The sequence below is a fragment of the Bubalus kerabau genome, chromosome 1 (assembly GCF_029407905.1).
Source record: "Bubalus kerabau isolate K-KA32 ecotype Philippines breed swamp buffalo chromosome 1, PCC_UOA_SB_1v2, whole genome shotgun sequence".
NCBI lineage: Eukaryota > Metazoa > Chordata > Mammalia > Artiodactyla > Bovidae > Bubalus > Bubalus kerabau.
This window is the reverse complement of record NC_073624.1, coordinates 229,245,824-229,258,344: the sequence shown is the minus strand read 5'-3', so window position 1 is coordinate 229,258,344 and position 12,521 is coordinate 229,245,824. Positions and strand designations below refer to the sequence as shown.

At 44.5% G+C, this 12,521-nt stretch overlaps 1 protein-coding gene across 1 annotated transcript in view; it reads left to right on the top strand.

Moving 5' to 3' along the window:
• The window catches only part of SH3TC2 (SH3 domain and tetratricopeptide repeats 2), a 55,166-nt gene extending 43,165 nt beyond the window's left edge, over positions 1-12,001 (top strand). The window contains exons 13-17 of the mRNA XM_055557928.1: positions 2,979-3,129; positions 5,483-5,605; positions 6,827-6,977; positions 8,563-8,759; positions 10,704-12,001. Of these exons, the coding sequence (XP_055413903.1) occupies positions 2,979-3,129; positions 5,483-5,605; positions 6,827-6,977; positions 8,563-8,759; positions 10,704-10,895 (814 nt within the window). The 3' untranslated portion in view covers positions 10,896-12,001. The remainder of the gene's footprint in view (positions 1-2,978; positions 3,130-5,482; positions 5,606-6,826; positions 6,978-8,562; positions 8,760-10,703) is intronic.
• The last annotated feature ends 520 nt before the right edge of the window (positions 12,002-12,521 follow it).

Genomic DNA, 12,521 nt, shown 5'->3' with positions numbered 1-12,521 from the left:
CCAAGGAAGCTGGAGACCACTTCCCAACTTTAGACCATAAGGTGCTTGTCTTATACTGGAGTCATGAATCAGGTATAAGTCTTGGTGGAAGCAGTGGTCTTTAGAAAATCCATGTACACAGAGTGTTGATAGAGTTATGTGAGCATCTGGGTCTCTCTAAGTCCTGCCTTCCCCCTTGGAGTATTTTTGAGGAACGCTGACCTCCTCTCTTTCACAGTCATAGTGAGCTCAGAGAGAAAAATTCTAAGGTCAAAATGCCTCCTTGTGAGTTGATTTCTCTGTGTTAACCCACATCTTGCTCCCTGGGGGTTTGGAGAAAATAACCATATCCCAAGAATCTCCTGGAGAAGGCAATGGCACCCCACTCCAGTACTCTTGCCTGGAAAATCCCATGGATGGAGGAGCCTGGTGGGCTGCAGCCCATGGGGTCGCTACCAGTCTGACACGACTGAGTGACTTCACTTTCACTTTTCACTTTCATACATTGGAGAAGGAAATGGCAACCCACTCCAGTGTTCTTGCCTGGAGAATCCCAGGGATGGCGGAGCCTGGTGGGCTGCCATCTATGGGGTTGCACAGAGTCAGACACGACTGAAGCAACTTAGCAGCAGCAGCAAGAATCTCCCAGGATGAGACGTATGGGTCCTGTCTTCATTAATTGTTACAGTGGGACTAGGGGGAGAAGTGGAGGCCAGGCCTGTAGACCTGTTATCCCTGTTTGGCATTTAAGGGGTACAGAGTGGGCGAGAAAAGGTCAGGGCTTCCTATAGTGAAGGAGGTCTGTGGTTACCAGGCCAGGGAGGTTGGTGACCACCTCAGCATTGCGTACAGCTTCTCAGCTCACAGCACGGTCTCAGCAGCAAATCTGACATTCTGATTCTTGACAGAGAGTGGCCACTGCCCATCCTTGATGTCAGTAAATATTATATCAGAAGCAGGGCAGCAGAGAACGAGAGTTCTTTCTTCTCAGGACTTACAAGGGCCAAATGTCTGGCAGTTTCTCTGAAGGCTAATAGCCACCTTGTTGTCAAGATGAATCAGGGCCTTATTAGTCACAAACAATGCTTATTTCCATCACTGTGAACAAGGGGGCCTGGGGCCTGGGTTGCCTATCATGAGATGGAACCATGTTTGATAAGTGAAAGTGAAGTCGCTCAGTTGTGTCCGACTCTTTGTGACCCCATGGACTGTAGCCTACCAGACTCCTCCGTCCATGGGATTCTCCAGGCAAGAATACTGGAGTGGGTTGCCATTTCCTTCTCCAGGGGATCTTCCTGATCCAGGGATCGAACCCTGGTCTCCCACATTGCAGGCAGACGCTTTAACCTCTCAGCCACCAGGGAAGCCCAATGTTTGATAAGGACCTCCTAACTATTTACAGACTTAGTTGGTAATGGTCAGTGTTCCTAGAAGGATTTGCATGGTTTGGTGTTTCCCAAACTTCAGTGCACAGTAGTATAATCTGGGTGTGTCTTAGAAATTCAGATTCCTGGCTTGCTATTGTGATGATTCTGATTCAGTCAGTCTGAGAGATCTCTGGGAGTCTGTTTTTAATAAGCTCCCCAGGTAATGTTGGTACAGGTGAGTCATGATTCACACTATGAAGAACTATGGGTATTGTGGGATGAGTCCTGGGCTGAGACTCAGGAGAATGGAGTTCTGGCCTTTGATTGTTCCCCAGTGTGGTGTGCAGTCTTGTGCAAGTCACTTCCCATCTCTGGGCCTGTTTTCCCTATGAAATAAGGAGAGAGTCTCAACCCAAGTTGCACAATAGAGTCACAATAGTAGCTGATAAGGAACTTTGACAAAATGCTGCTGCCTGAGCTAGAGTGTACCAGGCTAGCATGGTATGTCAACACATTGAGGTGATGACTTTGCCTGTGGATGCATGTTTAAAGAGTTTCTAGACGATTCTAATTACTGCTGTGTTGGTGATACCCAGTGTTCCTTCTTGCTCTGGAATTCTGAACCTGTACAACACTGTATTACCTACACCTCATTTCTTCATTAATCCCTGACGTGAGGGGAAGAGTTTTCTACATGAGCAATTTCCAAATAACTGAAGAGTAGTCTGTTAAACACCAAAACTTTCCTCCTTCTTTGGTTTTTCTTATTATACAAACTTCAAAATCTTTTTAATGATTTACAGTTACCACTATGGTCATTCTTTTGTGCATTTACTCAATAAGTATGCATTTGTCATCCACTGTGTTAGATTCTTATGAAAAATGTTATAGTGTCATGGAAAGATGGTTGGATCATGAGCTAGTAATCATAGAAATGATAACTAACATTTAAACATTTATCAAGTGCCTACTCTATGGTAGGCACTGTTGGAAACACTCTATCTCATTTAATTCTCATAAACATCCTCTGAGGCAGGTACAGTTATATTCCCATTTTGCAGATGGGGAAATCAAGGCACAGAGAGATTCTGTACTTTCTCAAGATCTCACAGTTAGTTTAGGCAGATCCAGATCACAGTTGGTTTGGATCGAGATCACAGCTGGTTTAGATAGATCCAGATCACAGCTGGTTTAGGCAGATCCAGATCATAGCTCGGAGAAGGCAATGGCACCCCACTCCAGTACTCTTGCCTGGAAAATCCCATGGATGGAGGAGCCTGGTGGGCTGCAGTCCACGGGGTCACTAAGAGTCAGACACGACTAAGCGACTTCACTTTCACTTTTCACTTTCATGCATTGGAGAAGGAAATGACAACCCACTCCAGTATTCTTGCCTGGAGAATCCCAGGGACGGGGGAGCCTGGTGGGCTGCCATCTATGGGGTCGCACAGATTTGGACACGACTGAAGCGACTTAGCAGCAGCAGCAGCAGATCATAGCTGGTTTAGGCAGATCTCCCTGTGTGATCTGAAATAATGTTGTTCCCCCACTAGAGCTTCAGTGTCCTCCTGTGCTGAATGACTCTAGGTCTCTTTGAGCCCTCATACCTTATGGGTCCATGTTCATCCCCAGGTCCCTCAGGAGGTCCCTCACCTGCATCAAGGAGAGCCTGCGTATCTTCATTGACCTGGGAGAGAGAGACAAGGCTGCTGAGGCCTGGCTTGGAGCTGGGCGACTCCACTACCTCATGCAAGAAGATGAACTGGTGGAGCTGTACCTGCAGGTAGGTCTCCAGCAGAGCTTATCTGCTGGCCTGGACCATGGGAGTGGGGGCAGCTGTACCCTCCAAAGTGGTGAGCTGGAACTAGGGAGAGGTGATGTTCTTGTCAAGCTCTTAGAGGGACAGTCAACTCTGGGCTGCTCCCTGGACTCAAGATGGAAACCAGGGCAGTCTGGTAGGCTAAATACAAGCAGCTGTGGGCCAGTCCCTGAGTTCTGTATGCATGTGTGAGCTCTCAAAGAACATGATGGGAGACTTGCTCATCTGTCTTGGCAGAATTATCCATCTTTCTAAAGCTCAACACACAGCTTGACTTCAGGGAAGTAAGGAAGGTTGATATTTGCAGTGTATTAACATTATTATTTTCTTATTTTTTTTTGCACACCTTTAACATCTGTAGTATATCATAGTGTAGATTAAGTACTTCTGCTTTAAAGAAAGATGGACCTGGAATCAAATCACAGGGCCATTGATTATGAACTCTGTGACCTATCTGAGCTCTCTGGGCCTCGGTTTCTTCATGAGGGGATCTGTCTTTAGTAAATATTAAGTATAACATTTGCATAGTAACATTAACTATAACATTAACTATACTATTTGCATAGTAAACACATGTACATAAATATTTACTAAGTACATGGGACTTAGTAAATGCTTAATAAGTGGTATTTCATCATCATCATCACTATCTGCACAATACTGACATTATGATGGTATATAAGAAGATGTACTCTATCAAAAATATGCCTGTTAGTCTTCACTTCCTTCCCATTTGTCATTTTCTTCCCCTTTACCCAACTCCCTTACTCTGTTACTTATACTCACACAAATTTGCTTCCACTGAGTCTTAATAATGATTGTATAACATTGTTTGAAGGCTTACTTTGCATGAGAGACTTTGTTAAACACTTCACATGCATGATGTTGTTTCATCCTCATTATAAATGCTTCAGGAGTTTCTATTGAAATTTACACTTTACAGACAATACTCAGTGAGGCTGGGTAACTTGCCTAAAGTGATACAGCTAGTAAGTGGTTAAAACTTCTCTCCAGCAGTAGGACTTAAAGTTTTTTCTTTCAGAGACTCTATTCTGCCTTGGGATTTTAGAGGTGGAAGAATTATCAGAGAACAGACAATTTGGTCTTGTCTTTCTCTCTCTAGGAGACAAAGGCCCAGAGGGGGCTATTGGGGTTGTTCATTGCTTGGTGGCAGAACTCCTGACTCCAGGATTTCATCTCACTGCCTCTATCTTTGTGTATCTGTATATGCAATAAAAATAACTGAGGGACCTTGGCCCTGTAATTTACAGACCAGAATTGGTCCCAGGTACCCCTAAGCCTAGACTACCACCTGACTTGATGTTCTGCAGTCATTCCCATTGAGGTAAACCATTCTCTACCTAAGGATCTTTGAGATGCTGTAGTTGTGCTGCAGGTGTGGTACATTCTTCTCTTCTATGTCTTCATCACATTTTGTTTAGGTGCAAAATTAAATAGCTGGTTTGAGATAAAGAGATCATAGGGGCCAGGAGAAGGGTAATGGAATCAAAGACACTAGCATCTGTTTGCCACAACTTTTGATGTAAACTTGAAAACTCCTTATTCTGAGCCTGTTTCTCCATTTGGAAACTGTGTTGGATGAACTCACTTTTTCCAAACTTCATCATTTATACATCAGGTTTATAGTTTTGCCATAGCCAGTACCTCTGTACCATTATTTATTTATTTATTTTTCTTTGACTCAACTTCAAATCAACTTAACTTTTTACATTAAACAGTGCTATCTAAAATCAGAGATTATGATGTATTATTTTTTTAATTTTTAAAATTTTTAATTGGAGGATAATTGCTGTACAATATTGTGTTGGTTTCTGCTGTACAACAATGTGAATCAGCTATAATACATATAGTTCCCTTCCTCTTGAGCCTTCCTCCAACCACTTCCCCCATCCCGCCCATCTAGGTTGTCACAGAACACTGAGCTGAGCTCCCTGTGTTATACAAGTTTCCCTCTAGCTATCTGTTGATGTATTATTAATCCTTTTTCTCTAAAACACATTAAAATAAATATTCAACTATTACAAGATGTTTGTGCTGCTGAAAACCATTTCTAGGGCTGTCAAAGTAAACTTATCATCTCATCAAATGGTCTCATCTCCATGTCCTCAAAGGGGAAATGCAGAACTAGGGAATCCTGAAGGCTTCTTACCAGCCTTATGAGTATGGAAGACAGTTTAAGGTTCAGGGGACTTTAACAGAGGGTTAAGCTAGATGGTCAGGATGTCTTTCTTGCCAGTCCTGTGGACATTCAGAAGTGCTTCTGTCCACCTTTGACAGCAGTCTCTTTTCCACCCAGGCAGCCATCCAGAAAGCCCTGAAGTCAGAGGAGCCCTCCTTGGCTCTCAAGCTCTATGAGGAAGCGGGTGATGTGTTCTTCAACGGGACTCGCCACAGGCATCGTGCAGTGGAGTATTACCGAGTGAGTCATGGGCTGCATAGTCAGCAGTATCCCCAGCCAGGCTGTGGCACAAATGTAGGCAGGTTCACTTGGGCTTTGGCCTGGGGCCCCATTCCCATCTCTTGATGGTATTTCTTTGTCTTCCCTTCTTCATTCAGTGCCTGCAGGCTCTCCCTCTCTTAAGTCCAGCAGGCTCTCAAAGAAGGAGCTGATAAACTCTGTCACTCTTGGGGTTGATAAATAAAGTATTCTTCCTGAGAGAACATACCATAATAATTACAACTTTTAGGTGCATGGTACTATACAGTTTGTAGCACATGTCTTTGTCGACCAGAATGTTTCTATGTACATGGCATGGTGGGAGATGATTGGTCTATGGATGAACACTTTTTCTTTACTATGTTTTATTATGTATTAAAATATATTTTAAAAATTAAATATGTATAATACCAGTTCATCAAACGCATGATTTTAGATATTATTGCAAAGAATGAAGCAAGAAAAAAAAAGACAGTTAATATGAGAAATAATAGTAATTAAATAAATATCCATATGTTAAGTAGATATGTAAAAAATCATAATTGTTCATTACAGACTGAAGTTTGGGAAACTTGTTATCTTACTTGATCCTAAAATTTCACTTATTCCAATACTTACTCATTTGCTTTGTTTATTCAGTCATCAAACATTCATCAAGCAGGCAATATGTGCCAGGCACTGTGGTAGGAGTGAATGAAAGACACGTCTCTGACTTTTGAGGTTCTCATGGTCATACACATTTTATAGATGACAAAACTGAGGCTCAGAGAGATGAAGTGACCTGCCCAACATTCATAATAAAAATAATAGAAATGACTATTTCCTGGGGACTCTCAGGCACTGTGCACATACTCCTTGTATGTGCTTCGTAGATTAGCACTGTGGGTGCTAAGGGAGTGCATAACTGGAAGGTGAGTAACTTCCCATGTGGCCTTGAAGAAAGTTGTCTTCTCTTTCCTGCTCTCAGTTTCAGGGTAGCCTGATGACCTCTAGTTCCTCCACCTCTGAGGTCTGGGCAGAGCAACCAAGAGCAAGGATCAGAAGAGAGTTGAGAAAAGCCATGCATGGGAAGTGCCATCTCCCCCTGGGCTTCAGTCACTGCCATCCCTCAGTCCCCGGCAGTAAGATATTATATAACGTTCTAGAATATGGTATGTGTTGATGATTCTCGGCTAGACTGTTTCCTTGTGCCTCTGTTCTCAGACTGGGGCTGTTCCCTTAGCAAGGAGGATGAAGGCAGTGAGAACCGAGCTCCGGATTTTCAACAAGCTGACAGAGCTGCAGATCAGCCTGGAAGGCTATGAGAAGGCTTTGGAATTTGCCACCTTGGCAGCCAGACTCAGCACAGTCGTAGGTAGGTGGTCCTAATTGTCTGGGGGTACTGGATGGGAGGGGCTGACACTCCCTGAGGGACAACAAAGTTGTAAGAGCATAGCCATGGAGTCAGACTCCATAGGTTCAAACTTTAGGTCAAAGTGTCAAGGAGCCCCCAGGTAAGCAAGTTGCTTAATTTAATATCTATAAGCCTCAAGTACTTTGGCCACCTCATGCAAAGAGTTGACTCATTGGAAAAGACTCTGATGCCGGGAGGGATTGAGGGCAGGAGGAGAAGGGGACGACAGAGGATGAGATGGCTGGATGGCATCACTGACTCGATGGACGTGAGTCTGGGTAAACTCCGGGAGTTGGTGATGGACAGGGAGGCCTGGCGTGCTGCGATTCATGGGGTCGCAAAGAGTCAGACACAACTGAGTGACTGAACTGAACTGAACTGAACTGAAGCCTCAAGTTTGTCATTGGCAAATCAGGATTAAAAATGACACCCACAGCATACAGTTGTTCTGAAGACCAGTGATAATCCATCTGAAACCCACAGCACAGTGCTTGGTATATAGGTCCTTGATAAGTGTTACTTGTGCACACTCTTATAGTTAGTATCGTTGGTATTATTCTGAGTCCAGGGTAAATGGTATTTTATCCTATGCACATATGGTATTTTATCCTATCCTATCCTATGCACTAATGGCCTATTACAAAAGCACTCTGCCTTAACTTTTTAATTAGTTGATTATTAGTCAAGTGCGTATTTTCCTATGGTATTGAAATGTAAATGAAAGTCAGATTCCCATTAACCTAACTCACTCAGTAGCTGAAATAGCTTGCATTTACAACAGAAGCTAATGAGAAGCAATGTAAGTCACTAAAATAGAAAAAAAAATGCAGAATATAAAAAGATAAACTCATCTCAAATATTGATGCTTGAGGAAAAGCAGGTTTTATTAAAGGATGCTTGATTAGATGTAAGGGCAAATGGAGTCTTCTGTGATGATTCTAGAAGGGACTTCTGGGCATTCTCAAGGGCATGAGATGTGGATGATACTGAACTTTATTGTGTTTAATTGCACTTCAGAGCTCTCTTTTCTTTTCCTAACTCTTCCTTTACTGCAGAAAACCTTATTTGTGCAACTGTCTACTGGTCTTAGGAAGGCCTTGAGGGCCCAGGCAGCTCCCTCTGGAGCATTCTTATCCTTCCTTGGACGGAAGCTGAAAGGAGGATATATTCACCCTTTCATGCTATTCCGCATGACTGGATATTTCCATTTCAGACAGTTGGATTTTTCTCTTTTAGCTTTGGCTTTTGGCTCTTTGAAGCTTAAAAGTGATGTTTTTAGATTGCATCAAACAGCCACCTTGTAAATATTCCAAAAAATACAATTGGAAGCCTTTGTTCTCTTTAAAAGTCTGTTTTGTGCTAAAAGAGTTAGTTATTGAAACAGTAAATCCACCAAAGACAAAACCAGTCATAGACCCATTAGACCCCAAGATTCTAAAGCATGAGTTAAAAGTGAAAGGGTCTCTAAACTGTACAGAATGAATGAGTGAACTAATGATGCAAGGTGTTGGCTGTAGGATATCTCTCTCAGTCTTCCAATTTCTAGGAGATCAGCGGCAGGAGCTGGTGGCCTTCCACCGTCTGGCCACTGTGTACTATTCCCTGCACATGTATGAGATGGCTGAGGACTGCTACCTGAAGACTCTGTCCCTCTGTCCACCTTGCCTGCAGAGCCCCAAGGAGGCCTTATACTATGCCAAGGTGTATTATCGTCTGGGCCGACTCACCTTCTACCAGCTGAAGGTAAGAACCAGGCTTGTGAGGCTGTCTGAGAGCTGCTGTCCAGTTATATTCTTCCCTGACCCTGAGCCTTCAGGGTAAAGTAGAGAGAGGTAAATTGGGGAGTGTTGTCTCATAGGGTGGGGAGTGGCTCCTCTGGGAACACAATGACAGTCTCCACTTAGCCCCCCTTGGAGACCTCAAAGAGGCTCCCATCTCTGCTGAGGAGACATGTTCCTCTCTTTCTTTGCCCCGCTGGGATTTCTGGGCCCATTTCATTTATCAGATACTATGGGCACATGTTCTAGTGCCTGTGAGCTCCTCCAGGGCCTGTGAAAATATATAAGACCTAAACAATACACGAGACCCCCAAACAAAAGAACTATAAGCTTCAAAATTAAAATTAATTCCTAACTGTATGTCTAAAAAATGTTATAGATGAACTAGTCAGTTGAAACTCACTTCTTATGAGGTTTTATAAATGATATTTTAGATGAAATCTAGGTACATGTTGGCATGTTTGAGATAATAACATGCAGGGTCTTAGAGTGTAAGCATGCCTAGGTCCTGAGAAGATCTTAGCCCTGATCTCCTATTTGCTCTGCTGGAGTTGAATCCAGAACTTCTTATTTTTCCAGTGACTTCTATTAATAGAACTGTGTGTGTGGTCTATAATTCTCAGTTGCATTCTGGCCCTTGAACTTTGTCCCTAGGCACTGGCTTCCCTTACCAGATGTCTCTGTCTGCTTCAGCACAACCCTTACTCTCTTCACACAGAAACAGTGGCTTCTGTTTGCAGACCCTTAGGGCAGCTCTGCTGTCTTTTTCTTATTTGCCAGAGTGTTTCTGGTCTGAATTTATTATTGACTTATGAGGGTTAATGAGAACCAGACATATCTTTTTGAGTCTCACCGGAAGAACCATATGTTCTGCATCCCAACCATGTAGGGAGCAACGATAGGGTAGTGAAGGACTCCCCTCAGTGATCTTGCCTTTGATCCACAGCTCCCAGGAAGTGGGACAAAATGTGTATGATTTGATTCCATCAACCAAGGACTCTAGGCATTGCAAGGGAAAGAGCTCAACTCAAACTAGCTTAAGCAAATAAGGAGATTTATTGGCTCAAGGAACTGGGAGGTTCAGGTATAAGTTTAATTTCAGGTAGTTCTGGAAGCTGGTAGTCAGATGCCATCATGGATCTAAGAGAGAGGTGGGGAACTCTCTCTGTACTTCTTGGCTTAGAATGTTTCTGCTGCTGCTGCTAAGTCGCTTCAGTCGTGTCCAACTCTGTGCGACACCATAGACGGCAGCCCACCAGGCTCCTCTGTCCATGGGATTCTCCAGGCAAGAACACTGGAGTGGGTTGCCATTTCCTCCTCCAATGCATGAAAGTGAAAGGTCAAAGTGAAGTCGCTCAGTTGTGTCCAACTCTTAGCAACCCCATGGACTGCAGCCTACCAGGCTCCTCCGTCCATGGGATTTTCCAGGCAAGAGTACTGGAGTGGGGTGCCATTGCCTTCTCCGTAGAATGTTTCTACTTCTCTCTATTACTTGGCCTTTTTTCCTTCTATTATTGGCAGCTTCAAGCCCCCATCTAAAAGGGTGAGGGACCATTTTCTCTCTTAGGTCACACTTGAAAGTTCCCAGGGAGTGACTTGGGACAAGTCAGCTTGAGTCATATTCATATACCTAAAGTTCTGAGCCCAGGGTGATGCTGCTTCATGATTGTCTGTGTCTGGGTAAGGCGCCATCCCTGTGCCTGGGGAGGAGGGCCACCGAGGTTAGCAATGCCACAGAACTGCCATGAACTTGGTGAGGGAACTCCCCCAAGGAACCAGGAGAAAGGGCTGGGAAAGGATGTCAAACAGGCAAAAGCTAGTTTTCTTAGATTTCCCAGCATTGCCTCCAAGCCTCTCCTGGAAATGTCTGCTAATGCTGTCTCTTTTCTGCCCTCATGCTGGGGGTTAGGATGCGCACGATGCCACCGAGTACTTCTGGCTGGCCCTGGCAGCAGCGGTCCTGCTTGGTGACGAGGAGCTGCAGGACATCATTAGGACCAGGCTGGACAACATCTGCCAGAGCCCCCTGTGGCATAGCTGTCCTTCTGGGCGCTCCTCAGAGAGGGCACGCTGGCTGAGTGGTGGGGGCCTGGCCCTCTGAGGACAGCTGTCCCATCTCCAACCAGTTGCCATGGTCAGAAGCTACCTCTCTTCTTAGCCTTTTAGACACTGATCTGGGGAGTTCAAGCCATGTCCTGGCCCATCATCTCATCTCAGAATGGGAAGAGCACAGTCCAGAGGGAATGGGCTGAACTCAGTCACACAAGGAATGGATGGTGGAGCAGGGATTAGGGTCCTGGCTTTGTATCTAGAGCCTTTCCAGTAGACTGTGGCCCTTCCACACGTGCAGCCCCTGAAATGTACTTTCTAGACACACAGTTCTAGAGAAAATGAGAACTTCTGCCTGTAGAAAAGCTGTCCCCTTCCCTCAGTGAAGAAGTCAGGCACTGCATTGGAGAGAAGGCAAGCAGATCGGACTTTGTTCCCTTTACTGACTTTTCTCAGGGAAAGACCCCTCCCCTTGCCAGTAGTGAAACTAGTCATTTCTTTCTTCCCTTTCTTCAGCCAATGGAGGTGCTACTCCTCCTGTCACAAGGACTGGCGGGTGAGAATTCACCATGCTCTTAGTGCAAAAGACACAGCCTCAGAATGGCCAGGTGGAGTGCACAGAGGGTGAGGTCTGATGTGGATGCACCATCCCCATCCTGCCCTGAAGCTCTGCCCCCCCACAACCTCCCTAAAACCCAGGGGAAGCCTCCCCAGGGTCATGGCTTAAAAATTGAGCACTAAGAACATTATGACGTAAATCACGTGTAAATAGTGTGTATTATTAAACATTGCTCATTTATGTTTATTCACACATTTGTCTCCTTAATAATAAGGAAGATGAGATGAGAGACTTGAAGGATGGGTTAAATACCAAGGGGTCATATCGATTCCAGGGTTGCTCATGTACAAAGCATCTCTATTATCTATCATTGTATAACACATCTAGTGACTTGGATCATTGATTATTTCACAGCTTCTGTGAGAAGGCAGGAATCCAAGCTTGACTTCTCTGGGTCCTCTGGCTCAGAGTAGCTCAAAGGTCTTCCATCAAGGCATCAGCCATACCTATAGTCTTCTCAGGCTCATCTAGGGAAGGATATGTTTCCAAACTCACTCACATTGCTATTAGTAGGAGTTAGTGCCTTGCTTGCTGTTGGCCAGAGGCTGCCCACAGGTTCTTGCCTTGTGGGCCTTGCCATCAGGCAGTTCATAGCATGGCAGCCTCTTCATCAGTGAGCATGTGAGAAGAATAAGAGCAAGGGTGAGAGTGGGTAGTCACTGTCTTGGCATAACTAGTCTCAGAGGTAGCATCCAACTAGTTTTGCATATTTTATTCAAAATATATGTGAATTTTATTCAAAATATATGTGAATCACTAGGTCCAGCCCACACAAAAGGGAAGGATTTACCAAGGATGTGGATTCCAGAAGGTGGGGAGTCATTTGGGGCTACCGCAGTATCTGAGTTCTTTGATGACAGAATCAGGAATTTTCTAAGGCAGTGAACTCCAAGTATGGCCCACTGACTGGACCAGCAACATCAGCTTCACCCATGAGATTGTATGAAATGTGAATATCAGGGCTCTACCTAAGACATCTGAAGCACAGTCTCTGGGGCCAAGGAGCCCTGGCTTTACCCTGTTTTCCAGGTGATTCTAATGCACACTAAAGCATGAGAA